Genomic DNA, 26219 nt, shown 5'->3' on the forward strand with positions numbered 1-26219 from the left:
GTCAAGAAGATCCAGACAATTGAAAAATGAATGAAGAGAGGAGAGAGCTCACATGGTAACTCTCGTGAGTTGTGAGACAGAAGACCTACTGTAGAAGGGCACTGTAGTTCAACCTTTTCTTTTTATACATATGGGAAAAGAGGCCTAAAAAGGTTAGGTGACTAGCTATACAGCTAGTAACTAGCGGATTTACTCCCAGATATTATAGCTACAAACTGAGTATTCTTTCTACAACCATAGTATAGCAGTAACAATCATTTAATTAAAGGTAGTTTGTTCTCTAAATACTCACATTACATCCTAAATTCTCACATACACCACCAAATAGTGTCTCTGATTGGTCAGTAATCTGAAATTGATTTTTACTTACTGAAAGTATTATGAAGTATTTGAAATTAGGTTATCATCTAACTTTGTATAAGTACTCTGACATTTACAAGTATTCAAACTTAGTTTAGACAGAAGACAGTTTCTTAACCAACTGAACATAATTCATCTAAAAATTTAAGTCATGTATCTAAAGACTTTTAAATTCTGTTCCAAGGGGCTGTATGAGCAGTGTTATTTCAGCAACGTAAATTACTACTCTGGTTTCTCTGAAAGCCCCATATACTTTATTTTTGAAGTTATGAGTGCTGAGAAAGTAAGTTTTGAGTCCAAATTGCATGAAAAGTGAGTCAGTGTTTACAATGAGTCTCAAAATAATGACAATTTCCAATAATGTGTCTAGAGATCAAGAAGAGATCACTGAAAAATATCTTAAAGTGCTCCATCATGTCGTCCTCTTACTTCTTTGTCTAATAGAGTCTCCATCATTTTAGTAAGGATCTTAATATGAATACCAAATTAAAAGTGAAAATCCAAAATCTACTGCACATATGCTTTGCTATGGTATAACTGGCTATCCAGTGCATCTTGTTTCATCAGTCTTCTCCATGCTTCACTCCATTTCTCTACAATGCCAGAAAGCTTCCTCAACCTTAAAGTTCACTCAACTCCTGGACTTCTTTCATTGGAAATACACTCTGCCTCTTTCTCTTCCTGAATTAGTGGTTCCTCCAGTACCTACATTTTAAGGAAAGCCCCCATGGAAAATAAGACCTTCAGCTTCTAGTCCTGACTCATTTTTTTCCCCTAATGCAAATGCCCTTCATTTTATGTATTAGTTTCCCCCATTAGTTCCTAGTCCCAGGGACTTTACATTCTATCTTTCTTTCTGCTTGTATCTGTATTCCCAGCACTTAATCACAGTCTCTGACATGGTAAAGTGCTTAATAGATGTTTATAGACTTGGTTTCACATTACTGAAACATCTCATGATTTCTAAAACAAACAAACAAAAAATCAAAGAAATATTCTATTGCATTAAAAAAGGCTACTAATTGTTGAGCATACAATTCACATATTAAAATTATCAAAATCTTATTAGAAGTTATTGTAGCTAATATTTAAGCCATTAATCAAATGGAGAAAATGTCATTAGCTACCTTCTTAACTCTTATTTTCTGTCTTGTAGTTGTCTTACTATTAGGAATGATTTATCATAAACTCACCGTTAAATGACCTTCATGATGATCAGGAAAATGAATGAATAAGTACTCTGTAGCTACCAACTGCATTATGGAGTCACCCAGAAATTCCATTCTCTGATTATGGCCTCTGAAAAATTAAACATCATATAGGAAAAAATCAATAAGCATTTGGGGTGAAAATAAAGTAAGATAAAAGATCATTTAGGAGTATAAATATGCCTGGCTTATTTTGAACCATAAATTGATGGTTATTCATTAAAAGAAAATTAATAATGTTCTAGAATTTCCTAAATGAGAAGAGAATGAACTCTTTTTGTCTAGGAGTAGTTGACATTTGGAATAAAAATTTGTAAAAAACAAAACAAATCTATTTTTAAAATTTAACCAAATTGTAAAATATAGACCTGAAAACAATATAATATAAAAATGTAAAAAAAATAATGTACATGTTCTTAATATTTATTGTGTCAGACTCCTCCCTCACTGGCAATCTGGAGAAGCCTAAGGATCCTTTCTGAGAAAAATTTTTTTAAAGGAATAAAATAAAATACACAGGATAACAAAAGAAGTCCATTATAGTGAAATAGTGAAAATAAAAAAAAAAAAAAGCCATACAAGTTCACAGATCTCAGGTTAAGAACCCCTCAACTAGAAGAGGTGACCACTTCTCTAAGAAATATACAAGAATACAAATAAAAATAAAAATTTGATGTTAAAACTTAGAGCAAGTAATAAAGCATATTCATTTCTTAGTTAATCATTCATTAGAAAAACGTTTAAAAATCTAGACTCTAGTCCAAAGTTAATACAGAAGTCCATTAAAACAAATAAATAAAACTTCGTACTTAGAAGGGAGAATTATAATTTTCAAAAGCATTCCAAAACCTGGTTACTCCCTTTAAATACTTCAAAATTCTGATGGCTGTACAATGATTTAGCCTTTAATGAAGGCTACCCTTTTACTCTAAACAAATAGATCAGAAAACAAAATGACCAAGAAAACTACACCAGACAGGACATTCAGATGGTAACAGTCCAGGGCTGCTCAGTGAGCCTTACAGGATAGCTTCCAATTTATTCAAGGGAAATAATGGCAAAAGTCAAAGTCTACATTATCTTAATGGGCTTGCTACTCTCAAAGTGAAATGCTACTTTCAACTCACAGAGTCAGATGATTAAATCCCACTGTTCTCAATGTGAATGCTCGTGCCAGAAGTCGAACATGAGTAAAAATGACTCCAATAGCTTCTTCGAATTCTGTAAGCTTCTGTAGTACTGGAGAAGTTTCAATAAGTTGTCGATCAGTATTTGGTTCCTGTAGCTTAAGGGGGAAAAAACCCACCAAGATACATTATATAAACTGTAGAACATTAAACTGTTTTGCAAGCTACTCAATCATCCCTACTGGTTCCAAAAAACAAAATGCTTCTTTTAAAATAAATTGCATGTGTAAATTAAGCAGAAATATTTCAAATCTAAAAAAAAAATTCTTCTCCACCATCCTCCAAATCCTTACTTAACAGTTTTAGTATTTACACAAAGTTCCACAATAATATTTTCTAATTCCTTATCACATTACAGAATCAAGTGTTGTACAAAGGCCAATCCCACATGTTGTACTGGCCCTTCTGAGTAAGTGGGGTGTATGACTGCATCAATGCATTGGTCCAAGAGCAGCAGGAACAGACCATGTAACTCGCCTTTAGTAACCATTCTAGGTCACTTAACTACTCTGAGCCTCAGTGTTCTCATCAATAAAATGAAGAAATTTGACCAAAGGATCTCTAAAACTTCTTCCAAACCTGTCATCCTACAACTAATATGCCTCTTTTCAGTGACCAAATACACTCTGGCAAGTGAAAAAGCCTAGACTCAGCTCACTCTAAAGAGTATTAACATTTTCTATTCAAGTAGAAATCAGTTCTGCCTAAAAGGGAACCTTCATCATCTGATGAAGAGAAAATATAAAAATTAAAGTCAAGATTCAAGTTTTGGCCCAATCCATGTTATGCTGACATTATTTATCCTTTGTTGTTGAAATGTTTTTCAAGTACTCTGAATTATTGACAGTTATTACAAAGTATAGGTGTGTGCAAAATGAATAGGAGCTAGTTTCATGAGAAGCTTTACAATAATAATCAGCATTAATCCAGAGTGCTTGAAAATTTTTAATTAGGTTATGTATATACCAAAGAAAGTATGTACAAAAGAAAAAATCAAAACAAAATTCTCAAAATTAATGTAGGAAAGGTGTCCAATTTATAAACAATACCAGAAGGTCCTACAGATCTCCAATAACAGTCATTTTAATTTAGTAATACTCTTTCAGCACTGTAAGTTAAAGACTTGAATTTCTCAGGTACAAATCAGATAAAATTTAATCTCAAATTTGGTTTACTTATTTTTCCATAAAACATATTTTCCTTTTTTCTTTATCCTATATAGTAGGCAAACTGGCATCAAAATAATGTTCTATTACTATCACCTTGCTGCCAAACTCTTCTACACAAAAAGCTTTATTTGCCTTATGAAATGGAGAAAAAGACACAGACTAGGTAATATGGTAAGCATCATTCTATTCATCACTCAATTTCTAATACTGTCATGACAGGTGAATTCCGTAATATCTTTGAGAGAATCTAAGGATGAAAGTGACAAAAAACCTCAAATTCTAAAATAAAGCAAAATCACTAAATGAGGCTAAAGAATCACTTACTTGGAGTGGGTGAAGGGGATAATTAAGCCATACTTCTCGGAGATCCTAAAAAACGTGGGAGAAACTTTTAACGTTTAAAGGATTCATTTGATATATTTCAGAATACTAAATAAAATGTCTTTATTTAAAATATGAACTATTTTAGATGCTGACTGTGATTACTGCAAATTAAAAATAGTGTTGGCAAACAAATTCTTTTAAAAGTACATTCACTAACTTAATCTGTCTTTAGTGTCTCCAATTATCTTGTTAAGCAAAAAAACAAACAAAAAAAACACAACAAACCCAAAAAACCAAACCCAACCACTAGCGAAGTAAAAAATAACTAATGCAAAAATAATGTAAAAAGTTAATAAGTTGCTTAAGCTCTTTTTAAAAAGATTCTTTTTCTAACTTACATTTTGCAGAAAACGTAAAATGGCTATAGACAACTCTAATATAATACCTCAATTCAAAACTTTTTATTTGCAGTACTCATTCACAAATTTAGAAACCATATCAAGAAGGGTATTGATAAGTTGGAAGGAGACAAAAAGAATGGGAAAAGGCCTTGAGATAAAGCACTCTGTGGATTGATCTCTTGTCCAAAAAGGAAGATTTTGGGTGAGACATGATGCCAAAAAAATTGAAGGGGAAGCTTAACTAGTTCTCCTTGATCCCACAGAGATGAACCAGGAGTAATGGGTGGAAATCAGAGGGAGAAAGATTTAGGTTTGAGATAAAGAATAACTTCCTAAGAGTAGTTAGGTTTGAAACAGTAAAATGGAGATCAATAAATTGGGCATGCAGCTGAAAAAGCTAGAAAAAAAAAACAAGCTGAAAATCCTCAAGTAAATAACAAATTAAAAATACCGAAAACCAAAGGAGAGATTAATAAAACTGAAATTAAGAAAACTATTGAACTAGTAAATAAAACTAAGAGCTGGTTTTATGAAAAAAATCAATAAAATTGATAAACCTTTGGTCAATTTGATTTAAAAAAGAAAACCAAATTACCCATATCAAAAATGAAAAGCGTGAACTCACCTCCAATGAGGAGGAAATTAAAACAATAATTAGAAATTACTTTGCCCAACTGTATGCCCATAAATTCGACAATCTAAATGAGATGGATGATTATTTTAAAAAACATAAACTGCCCAGATTAACAGAAGAGGAAGTTGAATACTTAAATAACCCCATCTTAGGAAATGAAATTGAATAAGCCATCAATGAACTCCCCAGGAAAAAATCTCCAGCGCCTGATGGATTTACAAGTGAATTCTACCAAACAGTTAATTCCAATACTATATAGACTATTTGGGAAAATTGGGAACGGAGTCCCCCCAAATTCTTTGTAAGTATGGTTTTGATAACTAAACTAGGAAGAGCCAAAACAGAGAAAGAATACTATACACCAATTTCTCTAATGAATATAGACGCAAAAAATTTTAAATAAGATTTTAGCAAAAAGAATACAGAAACTTTTCATGTGAATAATACATTACGATCAAGCAAGATTTATACCAGGAATGAAAGGCTGGTTCAATATTAGGAAAACTATTAGCATTATTGATCATATCAACAACTAACAGAAACCACATGATTATCTCAACAGATGCAGAAAAAGCTTGTGACATAATACAATACCCATTCCTACTGAAAACACTGGAAAGCATAGGAATAAATGGAACTTTCCATAAAATAGTAAGCAGTATTTACCTGAAACCTTCAGCAAGCATTATATTCAATGGTGATAAGCTAGATGCATTTCCAATAAGATCAGGGATGAAACAAGGATGCCTATTATCACTACTATTATTCAATATGGTACTAGAAATGTTAGCTGTAGCAATAAGAAAAAGAAATCGAAGGAATTAGAATAGGCAAAGAAGAAACTAAGTTATCACTCTTTGCAGATGATATGATGATATACTTACAGAATCACAGAGAATCAAGTAAAAAACTACTTGAAATAATAAACAACTTTGGCAAAGTTGCAGGCTACAAAACAAACCTACACAAATCTCCTATATTTCTATATATTACTAACAAAGACCAAGAGCAAGAGATAGAAAGGGAAATCCCTTTTAAAGCTAGGGTAGACACTATAAAATATTTGGGAGTCTACCTGCCAAAACAAACGCAGGGACTATATATGAACACAATTACAAGCCACTTTTCACACAAATAAAGTCAGATCTAATTAAGTAGAAAAACATCAGTTGCTCATGGGTAGGCTGAGGCAGCGTAATAAAAATGACAATTCTACCTAAATTAATTTACTTATTCAGTATCATACCAATGAAACTACCAGATAATTATTTTCTAGAGCTAGAAAAAATAATATCAAAATTCATCTGACAAAACAAAAGGTCCATAATATCAAGGGAACTAATGAAAAGAAATGCTAGGGAAGGCGGCCTAACTCTACCAGATCTCAAATTGTATTACAAAGTAGCAATTATCAAAACCACTTGATACTGGCTAAGAAACAAAGGGGTAAGACCAGTGGAATAGGTTAGGTATTCAAGACACAGTAGTCAATGAATACAGCAATCTACTGTTTGATAAACCCAAGGACCCCAGCTTCTGGCATAAGAACTCACTGCTTGACAAAAATTGCTGGGAAAACTGGATAACAGTGTGGCAGAAACTGGGCATAGACCAATGCCTGATACTGTACAGAAGAATAAAGTCCAAATGGGTACATGACCTAGGAAAAATATTGATACTATAAACAAATTAGTGGAGCAAGAAATAGTGTATTTTATCAGATTTATGGAGAATGGAAAAATTTTTGACTAAACAAGAGACAGAAAACATTATGAAGTGCAAAATGGATAATTTTGATTACATTAAACTGAAAAGTTTCTGCACAAACAAATCCAATGCAACCAAGATTAGGAGGGAAGCAGAAAACTGGGAAAGAATTTTTGCAACTAGTCTCTGTGATAAAGGCCTCATTTCTAAAATATATAGAGAACTGAGTCAAATGTACAAGAATACAAGTCATTCCCCAATTAATAAATGGTCAAAAGATATGAACAGGCTGTTTTCAGAGGAAGAAATTAAAGCTATCTATAGTCATATGAAAAACTGCTCTAAATCAATATTGATTAGAGATGCAAATCAAAACAACTCTGAGATACCACAGTACTCCTATCAGATTGGCTAACATGACAAAACAGGAAGATGATAAATGTTGGAGAAGACGTGGGAGAATTGGTGGAGCGGTAAGCTGATCCAACCATTGTGGAGAGCAATTTGGAAGTATGCCCAAAGGGTTACAAAAATGTGTATACCCTTTGACCAAGTAATACCGCTTCTGGACTGTATCTCCAAGAGATCATAAAAATGAGAAAGGGTCTCATATGTACAAAAATATTTATAACAGCTTTTTTTATGGTGGCCATAAACTGGAAATCAAGGGGATGCCCATCAATTGGAGAATGGCTGGATAAATTGTACATGAATGTAATGGAATACTATTGTGCTATAAGAAATGATGAACAGGAAGACTTCAGAGAGGCCTGGAAAGACTTATATGAAGTGATGCTGAGTGAAAGGAGCAGAACCAGGAGAACTTTGTACACAGCAACAACCACAGTGTGCAAGGAATTTTTCTGGTAGACTCAGTACTTCATTGCAATCCAAGGACTTAAAAAATTCTCAGTGGTCTCCTGAGGCAAAATGTCCTCCACATCCAGAGAAAAAACTATGGAATTCGAACGCAGAACGAAGCAGATCATTTTCTTTTGTATTATGTTTTGTTTTATGATTTCTCCCATTCGTTTTAATTCTTCTATGCAACATGACTAAGGTGAAAATGTATATAATAGGAATGTATGTGTAGAACCTACATAAAATTGTATGCCATCTCAGGAAAGGAGTAGGGAGGTAAGGGGGGAGGGAGGGAAAAAACAATCCAAGACATATGGAAGTAATTGTACAACACTGAAAACAAATAAAACAATTAAAAAAAAAAAAGAGTAAAATAAAATGACTTGGGAAGTAGCGATTCCTCTCCCAAGAGGTCTTCAAGCAAAGGTTGACTTTTGTTGAGCCATCTTACTCAGGGATATGTTGGTTTATGTGGTGTCTGAGATCACACTCAACTTTGCTATTTTCATGAGTTTGAGGATTCTCAAAAGTGAAACTATATATACTTTTTAAACCAATACTGTGACATTACTTCTCACTCAGTCTATAGTCTCTTGACTGATTTCCTTGTCGGGTCTAATATTTCTTCAATTCAACCTTGTAGTTGTCAAAATCATCTTAATATAGACAAATATATTTTCAATGGTTTGCCTCTATCTTGAGGATAAAAGACAAACTAAATAAGCTGCCATTTAAGGGTCTAGTCCCAATCCCCTTTTCCAGCCTCAGTTAATTCTACTCCTTTTATGAATAAAACATACCAGCTAAACTAGACCATTAATTACTATAAGAGCACATTTTGCCTTCTCCCTCCTCTGTGTATTTGTATAGGTCATCCTCCATCTCTGGGATGTACCCCACAACTCTATTTAAATTCAAGGTCCAGATCAGAAGCCATTTCTTTCCAAGATGACCTATATGATCTCACCCTTCCCCCACTCCCAATATGTATTATAGTAATTTGTTTAAAACGACCTTTTGTGAAAAAATTTTACCTTGTATCACACACTTATCTGTGACAGTCTTCTTCCATCATTACATTCCTTAAGTAAGGGATTGTGTCCTATTTTATCTTTGAATCTCCTGCTTCAAGGGCAATGTTCCTCCCAAAATAATCACTAATGATAGTTTATTGAATTGTCCTTTCATTCTAATTCCACCATCACCACCATAAATAATCCAATCCTTCAATAAATATCTCATAGCTGGATGACTTTAATAGCCACCTAACTGGCCTTTATGCTCCTACTCTCTCTTCATTCTAATCTCTGGTATACTTTTAGCTGATTAAAACTTGCTTAAAAATGAAACTTTAGTCATATCCCTCTTTTGTGCAAAAACTTTCAATGGTCCCAGGCAGGTCCTGTTCTCTAGATGAACATTAAATAATCTACTTCTAATTTTTCCTCAATATGAATTCTCCACTCCTGGCAAACTAGTGATGTCACTTCACTGTTCCCGAAATATACCACACTCTTGTCTGTTTCTTGTACTTTTTACTCATGATGTTCTTCCAATCTTCTTTCCACCTGTCCAAATTCTACTCTTCCTTCAAGGTCCTGCTCATGATATCAATATTATTACTATTACTAGTTATATGGACCACTGCTCTGGTCTACATTCATTTTCTCCTCCTTTGAATCCTTTGAAGTATTATATATAATGCTTTACCTAAACCACTAATTGAATATGTACATGCAAGACATTAGGATAGGTGTTATGGAAGATACAGACAAGAATGAGACATAATCCCAGCTTTCATGGAGGCTGCAGACAATAAGTAATAGGTGACATGGGGCATGTACACAAATAACTATAACATGAAGGTGAAACAGGAGAGGCATTAAAAGTGTAAGGTTAGTTCATATAGAAAGGTTACTTTTGGCAGGAAAAAGGCATAAGGAGAAGAGGAGAACAGAGAGAGTATATATTTCATTGAAGAGATGGAATTTGAGTAAAACTGAGGAAAATGGAATTAAAAGCCACAGGGGAACATCAAAGAGTCTAGTTTTTATGGTGCTTTGGGTATATAAAGGAAAGTGGGAGGTTCTAAGTTTCAGGACATAGTCTGGGGCCAAATTAAGGAAGGAGTTTAATTCTAGGCAAAGGAATAAGGTAATGGGAACCACTGACCAATTCTGAGCAAAGGGATCACAAGACTAACACTAGACACTAATTGAGAAGCAACGTGAAAAAGATGGATGTGGAAGAAATGAAGATCAGTTCTGAGGTTACTGAAATAAGGATAGGTTAGAGGTTAAGAAGAGTACTACATTGAAAATAAACAGTAGGGGATAATTATAAGAGATACTGTGGAGGTGAGAATAATAGGATTTAGCAACTGGTTTGCTATAGGAAGTAAGAAGAATGGATGGAGCCACCAAAAAATGGCTAAAGTTTTAAGCATAAATTGAATATGAGGATGGTTGTGTCTGGCAGAATTGAGAAATCAAAAAGGGGAACTATTTTCCAAAGAGAAAAGATAATTATTTCTAAGTGTAGATGTTAAGTCTGAGGTGCTGGCATACAGAGAGAGAGAAAGAAACATAAATCTGGAGCACAGGAGAAAGATTGGGCTGGAGATAGAGATCTGGGCATCATTTATGTAGCAGTGATAGTTGTAGCAATGGAAGTGGGTGGCTTGTCAGTAAAACATATGAAGGAAAGGGGAACCATGAAGAAGGTGGCTAGAGATAAAGCAGTAGAGAGTAGTCATAAAGAAGGAAGATAGGAGCAACAATGAAGTGTCAGAAACACCAGGAGAAGAAAGACCAACCAAGTTTGAAAGTCACAAAAAGCAAGCATGCAATATATCTCTATTCAGGTTCACAAAAGACCTGCACTTAAAAAACAAAAACAAACAAACAAAACCACCTGGTCTTCAGTAATCCCATTTATAAAGCTGCAATAAGAGCATTAGACACTGAAGCCAATATAAAAGTACAGTGTAATGACAGTTATTAATAAAGTTTCAAGACTGAATAAAGTCATAAAACAGTTTCTTTCTGCAAAATTGACATATAACTAAAAATGTCTACATTATAAAATGTTTACCTATGTAGGAGGATGTGTGTTTCCTTCGGAACATTTCCTAAAGGATGAAATGCATGAACTACTACATAGATATTGGAAAAAAAGATCTATACGTAAAAAATGCAGGCTACTTTTTTCATGCTATCATTATTTTTTTGAAACCTAAAATACAAGAGTAATGAAAAACACCAGTAAATATAAAAGGATCATAAGGGTGGAGAACACAGGCCTATTACATATTTTCTTATTGTACTGTGAAAACTATTACAATAAGTTGTGATAACTTATTTCAATTTGAAGTATAACCATAACTTTTTAAATGTAACATTAATTCTTTAGTCTGATTATAAAAGAAATAAACTGCTTACATCAAGGATTAAAGATCTCTCTAGAAATATAAAACTCTCAAATATAAGAATTTGCTAACAAAAACTACTTTAGAATCTTATAAATGTATTAAAACTAAAATTTTCTAAAAAAATAATTCTTTATTCTTTCAGTCGTGAAATGCAAAGCAATGAAATGACTACTTTCAATATAGGGTGTCCCAAAAGACTTAATGCTTAAAACCTAAAGATTTATATCAAAATCAGAATAATATGATTTCCTTTAATTCTATGTTAAATAAACAAATATATTTTATTTAGTTGATCACATTATTCACTAAAATATAAAAAATTTTACTGAAATTAAAATGTTACGAAAAAAGACTAATTGTCTTTTTTTTAGGAAGAAAGAAGAAAGCCAAAAGATTCAAGTGAAAATACCTTGTCGTTAAAGAGCAAGCGGCCAAATAACTGTTTAGCTTCTTCAAGGCTTCCCTCCAAGTAAACAGCTCCTAAATGAAAGAACAATATGTGGAAAGGAAAAATTGTATTAATTCAGAGAAAACTACAAATTCCCAAAAGCCCTAGCCCTCTGCCAAAAGGAAAACAGCACACCACATACACAAACAACTCATTTCCACAACTTGACAGAAGTGACTAAAAAAACAAAACTTTCCCTCTAATTTAGTAATATTTTATACTACAAAACTTACTTAAATGCAAAATAAACTTTCTTTTAAAAAGCATTAAAACTGGGCAAAACAAGAAGATGGAAGCACAAAAATTTCATAAAGTGATGATGTATATGAATCTTCTAAAGTATTAGCTTTAAAAATATAACTTTTGCTTATTTTAATATATACTTCAGAGAAAAGGTATGCATCTAAGATGAATCAAATGAAATATTAAAATAAAAAAAGGCTATAGCAAATACATTAGGAATCACCAAATTATGGTTAACTCTTTTTGAATGTGAAAAAACTAAGTGATAAAAGAACTAACGATAGCTAATTTTACACATCACTTTGATATTTGCAAAGCACCTTACATATATCTGATTTGAATCCTCACAATCACCCTGTGAGGCAGATGCTATTATTGTTCCCATTCTGTAGGTGAAGAAACTTACGCTGACAAAAGGTAAAAGTATTTTCCTACTAGGTGTCTGAGGCAAAGCATCAAGGTCTGTTTTTTTTTTTTTTTTTAATTTATAGCTTGAAGTCCATTCAGATGAAGAGTCACAGGCTGATGAACATGAGCCTGGACTCAGGGGCACAATTCTGCTGCTCAATGTAAACTGGACAATTAGCATCTCAAAATAAGTGTAGGAGTTCATATCTATACAGTAACTATTAAGCAAACTGTGCACACTAAATGTTAAATAGAATATTACTACTCTAGAATACTTACATCTTATTTCAAGGATCTGTGATTTAATCAGTGTGAGTGCTCCCTCTACCGTCAAGGATCAAAAAGTCTTTGTGTTTAAAATGCTTTAAAGAACAGTCTTTATAAGTTGTTTATGGCAGAAAAAAAATTCATCATTCAGTAGCCACCCTTCTGGTGATGACTTTTTCTAATTTAGCCGGGCTAAAATTGTTACTGTCAGGTGTATACCTTAAGTTTTTCTAGCTTTGTAGTAAAAGCCAAAACTGACAGTCCTATTCAAGCTGGCAATGCTTGTCAGAAGATACAGTCCCTTGTATGCTACAATTAAGTGTCTGAGGAGCATTGCAGTGGAAAACACAGACTGTCAAACATTAATCTGTTTTCCAAGAAATAAGAAATAATGGCAACATAAGTACTAAAACTGCTGAAATGTGGTCGGATACACTTAATATTTACCTTATAATTTTTCAATTTTTCACTGAGTGAATTCTACAAAAGATAGATTTTTAAATATTTCAAAGCTTTCCTCATCTATTTTAGCATAAATAATTTGAAGGCATTAGATAACTGCTAATTAATTCATCTTTTCCTGTAACTAAGGCCAATTTTATTCTGCTTACGTGAACAATAGCTTCTTTATTGTCCATCTACAGATTTTCAGACTGAGACCTTGTAAAACCCTTCACAACTTTTCCAGTCTTATTTCATACTATTTTGTTCCACCCACTTTCTGTTCAGGTCAAACTGGCCTGCTATTTTCCATAAACTACTTCCAACTGCTACATCTGTCCCTATGTACACGTTGTCTTCCATGTCTAAAATTCACTCCTTCACCTCTACTTCTTACCTAAAGATTTTCAGAATATCTCCCAAACTCCTATTGTTGTTGAAATCCTCAGATTTTTTTTTATTATTTGGGTTATACTTTGTATTCTCATCTCTCTTATATTTTTCCTTCCTTCTCCACCTCACTCAAAGAAAGTGAAAGCTCCTTGAAGACAAGACTAATTTCATTACCATCTTTGTATTCTCAAAGCCAAACAGTTCCCTGCTAACAGTTCGTATTTAATAAATGTCTAAATGGAATTAGATTCAATTCAATTCAATTAAGCATTTTATATCTCAAAATGTACCCATGTGCCAAAACTTTGCAAGAAAGAGCCTGATTTGTAATAAGAGATATTACCTATTAAAGCCTCAAAACAATTTGCCATAGCATGGCGAAGGTCTGATTCTCTACAGAGGTCAGGTCCATGAGCATAAAGCATGAATCGGTCCAGTTCAAGTTTCTACAAATATCAAAATAAAGTAAGAACAAATACAAAAATCAAATCAAGCAAAATCCATTATAATAATTTGACATTTACAAAGTACCATTACAAAGAATTATAAAATCTGTCACTTACAGTGTCTATAGTCAGGTCAGTGCTACACATATGTATACAAGGTATTTTTTGAATGTGAGTCAGTCCTAAACCTTTTTCTCAGGTAGGCTATCAAATCCAAAAGAAAAGATCAGAACCATATCTAACCAAGAACCTTGGAAAATGGAACTGAACTACTTGCAGCAAATTAAAACCTTTTGGATGTCATAGGATCTTAGAGTCAGAAGAGACCTCAGAGACCTCAGGAAGCTTAAATGTCTTACCCAGGGTCACAGAGGTTGTACATTTGAGAGGTGGGATGTGAAACCCAGACCTCTGACTCTTTAGCCAGATTTTCTTCCCCTGTATCATGGTGCCCAGAACTGATCCAATTATTTCCACAATACCTATGCTGAACCACAAATGACAATTTTTACATGAAATCCATGAAGACCTTAGCCAACCCTTGTCCCATAAGATTCAAAAGGTCTATTCCTTTCTTTCCCTCAAGCATGTGGTGCTGATGGCCCCTATGCTGAACTAAAGAGTACTGATTTTAGGTTGTACCCACTGAAATACTTCAAAATGTTCTTTTTGTAACACTAGCTCTAGAGTTAGGACTTTGGAGATCCTTCCTTATGCAGATGAAGAAACTGGCCCAAAAGATTAAGTAACTTGTCCAAGTACTCTTGTCCAAGGGTGTATGGAAGACCTTGGTAGAAAACAGCAAAACCAGAAACCCAAATCTTACCTTGTTGGTTTCCCTCAGAATTAAAGTAGCATTTTTTTTATTAGACTAAAAGCCACAAATCTTTTTTTTTTTTTTTTTCACGACAAAGATCATGCCATTTATTTACATGGGATTGGGGGAATGGGTAGGGATAAGGCGTCTGTTCTCTACTATCTTGGTCTCCAACCCCAGCTCAAAAAAATGACTTTTGTCACCACTTCCTCCTTCAAATAGGGTTTTCTGGCATAGAGGACAAAAGGAAGAACTTGGAGAGGGGATGAACACAGAGGTAAGAAAGGCATAGGCTCAGGACAAAGAGGCTGAGGGCCCCCACCACTCTTCTATCCTATGATCTTACAGCACTTACCAGTATTCAGAGGTTGGGGTGATTATGTACATGTGTATGTACGTGCGTGTGTGTCTGGAGGGGGAGGGGATGGTTGGGTGATATCCCTGCCCCTTTTCAAAGGGGCATGCTCATCCTTATTCGGTATCAAGACTTCTGCATACCAGCTACTCCCATCCCACCCCCAGACCGGCAAACCCCCACTTCTTTTTGGGGGAGATGGTTCTGAAACTAGAACATAGGACCCTCCCTCCTGCAACACCCCTGAGGGGCAGAGAAAATCATCTCAGCCCCTTCTGGGACAAACCCTAGTTCCCAGGGGAGGGCCAAAGGTAATGGTCACTTTAGACCTGGACAAGCCCCTGGTGGTCTTGAACACATGGAGAATTGTTTACATCTGTGCTGGGGACAGGGGAGGGGGAAAGGGGAAAGGGAAAGTTATCAACATTCTGTGCTTGGGGGTTATGTAGTCAACAGGGACCACTGTGGGGACTGAGAATTGCCCTCTCTCCCTTCTAATTCCAATCCCTAATTAGGATTTATAAGGCCCTTCTCCTAAATTCACTCTCTATCCCAGTCTAGCAAACCATAACTTGCCCCTAGGGTTGCTGACTCTTTTCCCATTTTGACTCACTCCAACAACTGGGACCTCCACTCTCTCCTCCAGGAAGCTTCATTGCGCCCCACTCCATCTCTGCAGCACTAATGTCAAGGTCCCTATCTAGTAGGATCATTCCCCCTTGTTTCTATATCCTGAAAGAGTGATCTATCTCCCTCCTCAAAAGAGAAACAATTTCTCCTTTCCTCTTTCACAGAAGAGCCCACAAAGAGCTGTGCACATAAATGGTGTTCAGAATAGGAGTATATACTGGGGTAATGGAAAGGGGGTGAGGGGATGTCTTAAACAAACTAACTGCCTGCTCCATCCACCACAACCCTTCGTTAGGAAGGGGAACGTCAGGTTGGAGATGGCACTGGTGGGAAGTGTCATGGGAAGGCTCTGATAAGAAAACTGGGGTACAGCCAGAATTAGACACAAAAAGATTCCATAATCAACTAAGAGGGGCAGATCAATATCCCCTGATAGATTAAGCCAATCAATCATATCATCCCATGACTCAATTCCATTAATAATAAGTTATGGAGAATATGGGGGGCAGTCAGAGATGGAGTTAGGAAGCCCCCCAAAAAGTCAAAATTGCTTAAATGTCTCTTGTCAAAGGTCAGGCAGGGGCAGAATGTTGGAGAGATGTACAGGTAGAACCAAGAGACTCAAGACAGAGCTATGGGGTTAGGTTGCCATGCCCCAAATGCCTCTCCCTTTACTGTCTGAAGAGGCTTGAAAACCAGAGAGATGGAGTAAAGAGTCATAGGAGGTGAGGTTATGGATTTGGAGAGGTTGGGGAGATGTCAAAGGAACCGAACGATATGGGGGAGGTCAGTGTGTAGGTGTGCATATGTGGATGAGTGGGGTGGGGTGCAGGGGATGGACTCAGGGATTAGGAGGGCTGAGAGCCCAGCAGTCTCTCAATGGATACATTAATATCCCCATCCGTAGCAATCAGGGCCTGCACGTTAGCCTCTCGGTTGATGAAGCCCATGGCATTGAGCTGCTCCAGCTGTTGCTGAAATCGAATTTCTGGTGTCTGCACCTGGGAATTTCCTCCTCCAGCCAAAAGTTGAATCATTTGTTGCATCAGCTGCTGCTGGGGGCTGGTGATGCCCCCTCCTGAAGAGGCACTAGCTGGCGTGGATTGGGAAGTGATGGGGGCTCTGGACCACTGCTACCTCCTGTAGGGGGAGGTGGGATCCGGGGTGCCCCAAAGTTGCCAAGGCTGGGCACCAGCCCTGGGGCCTCCGTCTGCAGCATCTGTAGCCCCAGTTGAATCTGTAGCAGGGCCTGCATGGCCCGGGGATTGGTGAGAATGGACAGCGAGTCTGGGTTCTGCATCTGCTGTAAAAAGACAGGGAGCTGGAGCCTGAGCTGCTCCTGCAGCTGGGGGTTTCCCGCAAACAATGGGACATTCACCATCATCTGAGCAGCAAAGTCCGGGTTCTGGGCAAGTGTCTGCATCATACTTCAAGTGTACAGGGCAGAGATCATGTTTTGCATTAACTGGGGATTCTCTGAAATTTGCTGGAGAAGACCTTGCATCTCAGGGCTATTAAACATCCCTGACCCCAGGCTAGCTGCGTTGATCCCAAAGGGGTTGGAGACTGTTGGGTGCACCTGGCTGGTCCCTGAGCCTCTGGTGCCCTCCCCAGCAGGCCCTGGGGCCTGGGAGGTGGGGGCTGAGGGGCTCCAAGGGTGAGGGAGGGGCTCCCGGTTCTCAGTCTGGAGAGGTTGGGAGGAGGAGCTGTCAGAATTCCCCGACAACGAGGAGAAGGGATTGTTGCCGAACTGTTCCCAAGCAGCACTGAACATGGGCTCCTGATGTCTGTGTACATGCGGCACAAGGCATTGTATCCCCCAGGGATGCTCTCCAGGTTGCTCGGGGCCCGGTCCTGGTTACGCATCATCTCTTGGCAGGGTTTCGAGCCAGTTCCATGGTCTGCCTCATTAACTCTGGGTTATTGAGCATATGGCTGATCTCTGGATTCCGCTCCATGAGCTGCTGCATCTGTGGGTTGGCCATGATCATGTGGCGCATCAAGTCAGGGTTGGACATAATGTCTTGGACAAGAGGGTTCTCCATGATCTGGGATAGCATCTCAGGGTTGGACATCAGCTGCCTCTGCATCTGCTGCTGTAGCTCCATGAAATTAGCCAAGCCAAGGCCTAGGTTGCCCAGTCCTAGGATGCCCCCAAAGCCAGAGAGTATGGATGCAGGCCCACTAGCAGGCCCATCCCCAGCCCCTGGGGTTGGACCACCTCCACTGTTCCTCCGGTTCCCACTAGCAGCATCAGGGGCAGTGCTGCTTGACGTGGATGGCTGAGCAGGGGCAGCAGGTGAAGCTGTCATGCGGGCTGGAGCAGAAACAGCATCTGGGGCAGAGGAAGCAGCAGTAGCGGTGGAGGCAGCAGCGGCAGGATCTTGAGCCTTCTGTGGGGTCTTGATCACCAAATGGACAGTGAGCCCATCCTTGATCCCACGTTGACTTAATGTGTCTCCATCTTTGAGAATCTTGCCAGCGAAGATCAGGACAAGCTGGTCTTGCTGGGCCTTAAACCTCTGGGAGATCTCCTCTTTGAACTCCTTCACCGAGGCGCGATCGCAGATCACAATCTCCTCCTTGTCCTTGGGGGTCTTGACGGTGACCCGGATTGGGGGGCCCAGCCCCGGCTCCGCCATGCTGCCGCCACCGCCACCATCCGCCTGCCCACCAGCCCAACCCCCCACAAATCTTTCCATGATAAGTGAAAGGAACAAATACTACAATTCTAAATTTTATTATTCTATGCTTCACTATTATATAACTTACTTTAAAAACTAAGTTACATAATATTAACAGCCTCTTCTAGTTTTTGAGCGTAAAAGTCAGAATTCAACAAACATTTATTAGGTGCTGACTTAGTACAGAGAGATATGACAGGTACCTGGTGTTCTATGTAGTAAATACTAAGTATTTATTAAAAGAGGTAATATGGCATAATGGAAAGAGCTGGCCTTGGAATCAGGCAGACTTGGGCTCCAGTATGTATTAACTGTCTGTCTCCAGATAAGACACTTAACCTTTCATTGTTCTCTAGAAACTAAGTTACAAAACAGATGTCTTCTGGAGCATCTTCTGTCAATGAAATCACAGGATCCATCCAAAAGAATAAAAAATAAAAACAAAGTGGTACTGAAGAGGAGGCAAGTCACTAGCCTTTGAACCACATGCACAGAATATGACCTGCTTTAGTAATCCCAGTACAAGTAATACTAAATTCTTGGAAATTATCATAGGAATGGTAATAACAAGATGAAAGAAAGTAGAAATAGTGGCAATAAGAAGTGCACATTGCTATACTGTTTTAACTCTTGTGATTCCTTAATATCCTAGTTCAGTTTTTCATATGGAAATTATCACCTAGAAATGCAGTCACATGAAATAAACCCATTTCTACCACTTCCAGAAAATAAAATCTAATGTTAGCATGCCATGGGCTGCACTACAACATTTATCTCCATTTCACAGCTTAAATTGAGAAATCTGTTTGCCAGCTCCTCCTGAGTAATACTTGGAAGAAGTGGACTTAGTATTAGGTGAGACTCTTGAATTTCCTCACTTATGAACACATCTTTCCTTCCAATTTGATTTTTCCTTCTTTTTTTACACTAAGAGGAAGGATTTATGTATTATAAAATTATGCCTGAGTTAATACTGGCTTGCCCTTACTGTGTATCAAAGTTTATATTGAATTACAACATCTTATCATTTTCACCTTTATCACCCTACAATACATTTAAGGGGCAGGTAAATAGAAAGAAACACAATTTAGAGATACATTCTTAGAAATTAGTTTCAATATTTTTGGAAAGTGTTATTTTTCACAATGCACAATTCTATACAGATTCTCTCTAAAAGGATCATCACTTGCTCAAGTAAACTATGGCAAACATGAAGCAGATGGACTTCAGAGAAAATGGCAGAGTACAAAATTCTTAATGACAGAACTATTTAGTACTTGGAAAACATGAGGTCTATACCTGAAAATCAATAGAACTGAATCAATAATGAAGATTAAGGGGATCAGTTACTGTGATAGTCTTGGCTTTAAATACCTTAGGTAGATAGAGACCTATAAAAGACATAAGTCAAACAAAATGCAAAAGTTCATCAATACCAGGGTCTAAAGCTCTGGTGAATCAAGAAATATATGAAATGAGGCAATATTTGTAAAATACATGCTATCAAACCTAATATAGGAGATGTTCATTTACTTCAAAAAACAAATTCTCATTTTCAAGATCTTAAATGATTACCTAATGTGCCTAATTTTAATACACTATAAGTTTTGCATAATTAAAAATAAAACAAAGATCTAAGTTATAAATGTTTCCTCTAACCAGGAAAGAACCAAGTTGGCCACTTTCATTTTCAATTTCTGTTTCCCAGTCTGTAGCACCTATCAACAATATCAGTCAGAATGGAAACTTCATGCTTTTACTGCTATTGGACAACATTTATCGTACTATAAAACAGTTTCAATTTTTATGTTAAGCTAGTTTCCCATACTCTGCCAATATTTCCTCAATAAATAACTAACAGTTTTAATAGCAACCTACTGTTTCACAATGTAACCTACCAAGGGAAGAATGAGGAAAATATCTGTATATTAACAACAACAAATATGGGAGATATATGGAAAATATCAGAAAATATTCAGACATCTTTCTATTAGATATCAAACTTTTAATGTAAAGATCATTTATAGAGCAGGTTTAAAAGGTTAATTTAAAGAGCATGCTGGTCTTTCTTTTTCTTCTTTTTTGACCTTAAAGCAGTAGCCCTAGTTTGCAAATAAGGAAGTCTGTAGCACTAGACTCCGTGATTTTTGGAAGATCAAATAAAAAAATGTACACTAAGAAGTGAGTGAATCTTTAAGTACTGTATATGGCACTTGTTCATCTTCTTGTTATTTCTAATTAAAATAATTTATAAACAAGAATGAAATAAAGCACTGAGCCACTATACTACAATATCATGGACAGGAATAAGGAAAATTAAAAGCTTTGGCTAAGTCAAAATTAAAAAAAAAAAATAGTAGCATTAAGAATATATTTTGTATCAGATTTTAACTTTTTAGGAACAGCAGGTTTAAAAAAAAACCCATTAAGAAATTAGCATAAAAATAAAGTGAATGGAAGTACTTCTTCTTTTTCTAAAGCCATTATCCTGCTTATAATAGTAAAAAGTAAACATAATACCAACACACTAAAGTAAGCTGTATGGAATATGCAATTTCTCCTGCATTTTCCCCAAATGCTTAACTCTCTGATTGTATACATCTGTTCAATTATTTCCTCATCTTTTATTAAGTCAACTCACTGTGGAATTCATTAGCTGGTAGCTGAACTCACAAAGGTACCCAGGAGAAGACACAACCCAAGTAAGAGCTGAATCCATTCTGGACTACGAATTGTTACTTCCCCTAAAGAACTTGAAAAAGGCCAAAAGAATTGGTTGAAAAACTAATGACTGAGTTTCTCTTACTCAAATGCAAAACCAGCAACAGGCTGAAAAAAAAAAAGCATGACAGACACCACTGTAAAAGGAGCTTAATGCTTTCAACATTTTACATACCTTTGCTAACATAGCAAGATGTTGGTTCTGAACAATAGCAGTGCGATAAGTTGCTAATCCTCCTTCTTCTAGGCTAGGAAACAGGTAGTACAGATGGACACTGGAAAAATAAATAAATGTATACACATCACATACCAAATAAGTGTATTCCATAAATTTCTATTTGTTGCTTTATTTCACACGGACTTGAATATAATATTTGGATATAACTTATAAGGAAAATGTTTCAGGAATGTGTCTCGTAATGGTTATTAAACAGCAACAACAGACTCACTGGTAAACACACACAAAAAGGACTGTTCGCATTAAAGTCTTCTCTGGAGTTGCAAGGCTGAAGAAAAAACCTGGGCCTGAAAAATCCCAATCACCATACTTTAGAGTGATAACTCCATTTGTGATAGAAAAGCTAGACCTCACACATGGTTCCACTATAAGGTGCCTATGGAGTTATTCCAAAGCCCTGTATGAAGACAAAAGCAGGACTAGGCTTTGGGATTGACTAGAACAAAAAAAGGAATGATAGGGGAAAAAACTTTTTATGTTACCTAAACTTCTAAGCTATTTTTCAAGCCATTGTTGTCAACTTCTTGTCCACTGGGATTTATATGAAAGTTCTTCATACCTTGGAGTGGCAGAGGCATATGTGAAGAGAGCTTAGGATGGGCCAAAGAGCAATAGGGAGCTACTCTTTGAAAGACATTATATTCAAGTTTTTTTTCCTTCTTCTTCTTAGAGGGGTCCAATGATTTCAATAGTAATGTAGATGCCAGGGAGGAAACTTCTCTACAAATCCAGGTTAGCACCTATACTGTCAACTGTCTTAGAACAATGGTTCTTAAAGTGTAGCTTCAGAACAACTGGGAATTCCTGAAGCTCTTTCAAGGGGGTTCCAAGAGGTCAAAACCATTTCCATAATAATATTAAGACATATTGATTTTTTGATATTGATTTCTAACATAGTAAATATCAATGGATATAATCAATATGAACAAAAGTTCTGGGGGGGGGGGGCGTGCAGTGAAGGGGAGAGGCTCCTCAGTAAGTATAAAGGGGTCTTGGGATCAAAAAGTTTAAGAACTGATGCCTTAAAAGAATTATCTGGGGCACTGAGAGAATAAGTAACTTGTCCAGGGTCACACAGCCACTATAAGCCAGAGGTAGAACTTAATCTTAGATCTTTGATTCTTAAAGATATCTCTTTTTCATAAGGTACTTGTCATCAATGAATTTAGAAAACAAAAACGAAACCCTTTTCTTCCCCTGCGAAAGTTTATAAAATATCTTGAAATAATAAATTTCTATTTATATGTTTAAAATATAAAGATATTTTAAAGTACTCCATTTAAAAGAATTACTCAAAATTCTCCAACAGGAATAAATTTTGGAAAAGTATCCCTATGATATCATATCAAATGCTGCATTATGTACAGTGAAATTTGTATTTGGTTTTACTTATAAACTATATGATAAATAGCAATTATAAATGCAAAGGGTGGCTAGGTGACACAGTGGATAGAGTGCCAGGCCTGGAATACTCATCTTCCTGAGTTCAAATCTGGTCTCAGGCACTTCTTAGCTGTGTGACCCTTCTTGGGGAAGCCACTCATTTAACCTGGTTTGCCTCAGTTTCCTCATCTGTAAAATAGGCTGGAGAAAGAAATGGCAAACCACTTTAGTATCTTTGCCAAGCAAACTCCAAATTGGGGTCACAAAGTCGGAAACAACTGAAATGAGTGAACAACAACTTATCATCAATACTATTTGTTTATATGATATACCATTATATTCTGTTAATCAGTTATATTATCTCTTCAGTTATGACTTTTTTCTTTGCATTTTCTTTCCATACTAAACATTTTGAGATTTTCAAATATTCAGAATAAGGCTTTAAAATAAAAAGAGAAACAAATAGCACTGTGTCACTCATAATTGCTTATCCATGTATCCCTTACAATTGGAAAGGTGGGAGTTGGTAATGAAGATAAATCAAAGAAAAAAAATTGCATTTAAATGTATCTCTTCCTCTATAAATTAAATCTAAGCTTGAAGGCACCTGGTCCAGGACAAGCTGATGTCCTACAGTTGTGAGGAACTTTAATAAGAATCAGGCAGGATATACATAGCCTTTTATCTTGTAATTTTGATTATACCATCAGTGACAGCAAGATACTAAGGAGGAGAGGTGTGGCTTTTTAGCTTCACTGAGGATAGAAAGAATGAACTGTCAAAACGTGCTTATTTTACTTCATTAACCTAATTACAAAGAAGGCAATGTATGACATGAAGTACCTGGAAACAGAATTAATGGGCAAACAATAGAAAAAGACACTCACCTAGTTAGAAATTCAACAACAGCATCACCCAGGAATTCCAAACGTTCATTGTGGTTAATCCTGTACAGAGAGGATCATTTAAAGTAGCATGTATGTGCATACCTATGTATAAGAGTATATGTATACTTAAAGAAAAGAAATATAGGATTTAGTTTTTAGATAAGAAAATACTTCTACTTGGCCATTTCTCAAAGACGCAGTGCAATTAAACCGCTATTCTTAGCACTGAGGCCCAAGACACTCTTCTTTTAGAAGATGGCACTTGGAATATAATAACAATATTCTAACATAGTGAAGGTTTAATTTAATTTTCTTATCATTTTGAACAGTTTTCCTTACTTGTTAACATCCTTAGGAAACAGAACTTAAAGGCCTTATCAACTTAAGACATGCTATGGTACAGTGGAAAGAGCATTTTATCTGTAGTCTAAGGCCTTAATTCAAATCTTTACAGCCTGTGTGTGACAGTGTATGAGTCATTTAACCTCCCTAGATCTTTGCAAAATGAGAAAGTTGACTTAGATGATCTTTAAGGTACCTTTCAGCTCTAAATCTAATATCCTATGACCCAAATGAGAGTACATCTTTCCACCTAGGTGACTAAAGGTATACTTTGATCCATTACATGTGCTAAGAATGACTACGACCACAATCTCAGAAGATCCTGGCAGTCACCTTTCTGCTAAGATAGAGTTTTATGTTTTATAAAAAATAGTTCCTGGAAGCTTATAAAGTGGACCATCTTTTCATGCTTGCATAGTCATAAAATGCTTCCCTGTTAAGTAGTTGACATCAAATAAAGCATAGAAACGACCAACAATGTCCTATTAACAGAAGTATGCTAAATTATAAGTCATTGTAATAATTTAAAATAATAAAATTGATTTTAAAGTTTTATCAAATGGGCACAAATACACCACATACATTAACAAGGGACCTGATGACTATTCAGTATTCAGCATATTAAAATCCTAACTACCATATCATATATTTGACTAAAAATAGCAATAGTTGCTATACTTGGGCTCTTTGAGAGCAGGAACTGTTTCATTTCTGCCTTTTTAACACCAGCACTTAGCACAGTGTGAGACACATAATAGGTTCTTACAATGTTTACAATATATAATAGTATTTATTACAATGATGCTTATTAATTGCTTATATTTCAGAAATACTTTATGGTTACAAAGAACTTTCATAGATTTATCTCATTTGCTCCTAACAATTACTCTACAAGGTAAAAAGAAAAGTAAAAAGGAAGCTATTATTATTTTATAGGTGAGAAAACTAAGATCCAAAGAGATTAAAAGGATGACTCCAAGGTCACAAAGTTAGGAAACGGCAGGACTAGAAGAGGACAGAGGACTTATCCAGTGCTCTTTTCACTTTAATAGGATAACTTTACAAGTAACATGCCATGAAATTCATTTCATTGTCAATATTCTGTTTTTTTACTTATAATTTAGATAGTATTTGGGGAGTGATGTAGAATATCCTGTTCTTCAAAGGCAGTGTGGTATAGTGGGCAAAACTTTGGCCTTGGAGATAGGAATCACCTGTGTGACCTTCAGCAAATTACTTAACCTCTCTGAGATTCAGTTTTTTCATCTCTAAAAGGTGGGCATTGAACTAGATGGACATTAAAGTCCCTTCCAGCTCTAAATCTAGGATGCTATAGAATCTAAACTTCCTATCCAAGAAAATCTGAACACTGTTTTTTCCTGTGGATGAATTTCCTTACATCAAGAGATATCTGGAAATTATTCCACTAATTTTGATTGATCCATTTAGAATTAGGATAATTCTTCTCATACATACACACCAAAAAAGATGTTCTTTTCTTTTTTTATATTAGTTGATAATAGAATATAAATGAATGTGCCAATGTTTTGAAACGGTAAAAGATGAATAGATGCAGTAGACTCTTTATTACAGTAGTTTCTTACCTCTGTCCAATTTTCCAGAACCTCTGGTCCTAGGGAATGGATTACAACTAAAGGAAGAAAAAATCCGGAGGCTGATTGCATGTCCCTGGCATGCTGTTTCCTATGCTGTTTCCCAAGTCTTATTAGGTACCTGAAATGAAGTCTACATTCCTAACAGTGTAACCCCTGGGAATGGAGCATGGAAGTCATGGTGGATCTCTTTTAAACTAAGGTGCTCTAAGCTGCCTATTTAAAAGGCAGTGTTTCATAGGAAGACTACAGTGAAGCCTGCTCATTTGAGATCGGTTCTTGTTACCACAAACGTGGTCCTTGCCTTAACAGCCTCCTTCAACTTCCCTGCCTTGACCCATCCATGCCCCTTATCCTACCTGTTTGACTTCTTCACTTCAAAGAGGAGTTAAGTCTGACATCTGCCCCAGTTCCTGACCTATCTTCACTGTGCCTAATTACAAACTTCTCTAGGGTAGAGTTGATGTTTCATATCTATTTTGTACTCTCTACACTGGCTAAGACTGCAAGAGCTCAGCAAGCCCTCATTAACTACTTGTTGAATGAATGAGGAATCCAGGTTGCCAGTAAATGTGGGGATAATAAGTTCATTTTTTCCCCGGCCACTGCAAATTTCTTATCT

The 26219-nt window shown here is 36.3% G+C and overlaps 1 protein-coding gene and 1 pseudogene across 7 annotated transcripts in view; both read right to left on the minus strand.

The window, feature by feature from the left end:
- DROSHA (drosha ribonuclease III) overlaps positions 1 to 26219 on the minus strand; it is a 119106-nt gene that overhangs the window by 18790 nt on the left and 74097 nt on the right. For 6 of the 7 annotated variants that reach the window (XR_011966293.1, XM_072605485.1, XM_072605487.1 and 3 more), the window contains 7 exons: positions 23643 to 23702; positions 21310 to 21409; positions 13825 to 13927; positions 11691 to 11761; positions 4249 to 4293; positions 2696 to 2853; positions 1554 to 1659 (listed from right to left, as the gene is read on the minus strand). Coding sequence is in view for 6 of the 7 variants with exons in the window: in XM_072605485.1 (XP_072461586.1) it covers positions 1554 to 1659; positions 2696 to 2853; positions 4249 to 4293; positions 11691 to 11761; positions 13825 to 13927; positions 21310 to 21409; positions 23643 to 23702 (643 nt within the window). In the remaining variant the exon portion in view is untranslated. Of the gene's footprint in view, positions 1 to 1553; positions 1660 to 2695; positions 2854 to 4248; positions 4294 to 10944; positions 10982 to 11690; positions 11762 to 13824; positions 13928 to 21309; positions 21410 to 23642; positions 23703 to 26219 lie in introns of those variants that run through there. The other variant, XM_072605489.1, reaches the window with a different exon arrangement.
- On the minus strand, positions 13936 to 21299 carry LOC140501664 (ubiquilin-4 pseudogene; annotated as a pseudogene).

This window comes from Notamacropus eugenii, chromosome 4, assembly GCF_028372415.1.
Source record: "Notamacropus eugenii isolate mMacEug1 chromosome 4, mMacEug1.pri_v2, whole genome shotgun sequence".
NCBI lineage: Eukaryota > Metazoa > Chordata > Mammalia > Diprotodontia > Macropodidae > Notamacropus > Notamacropus eugenii.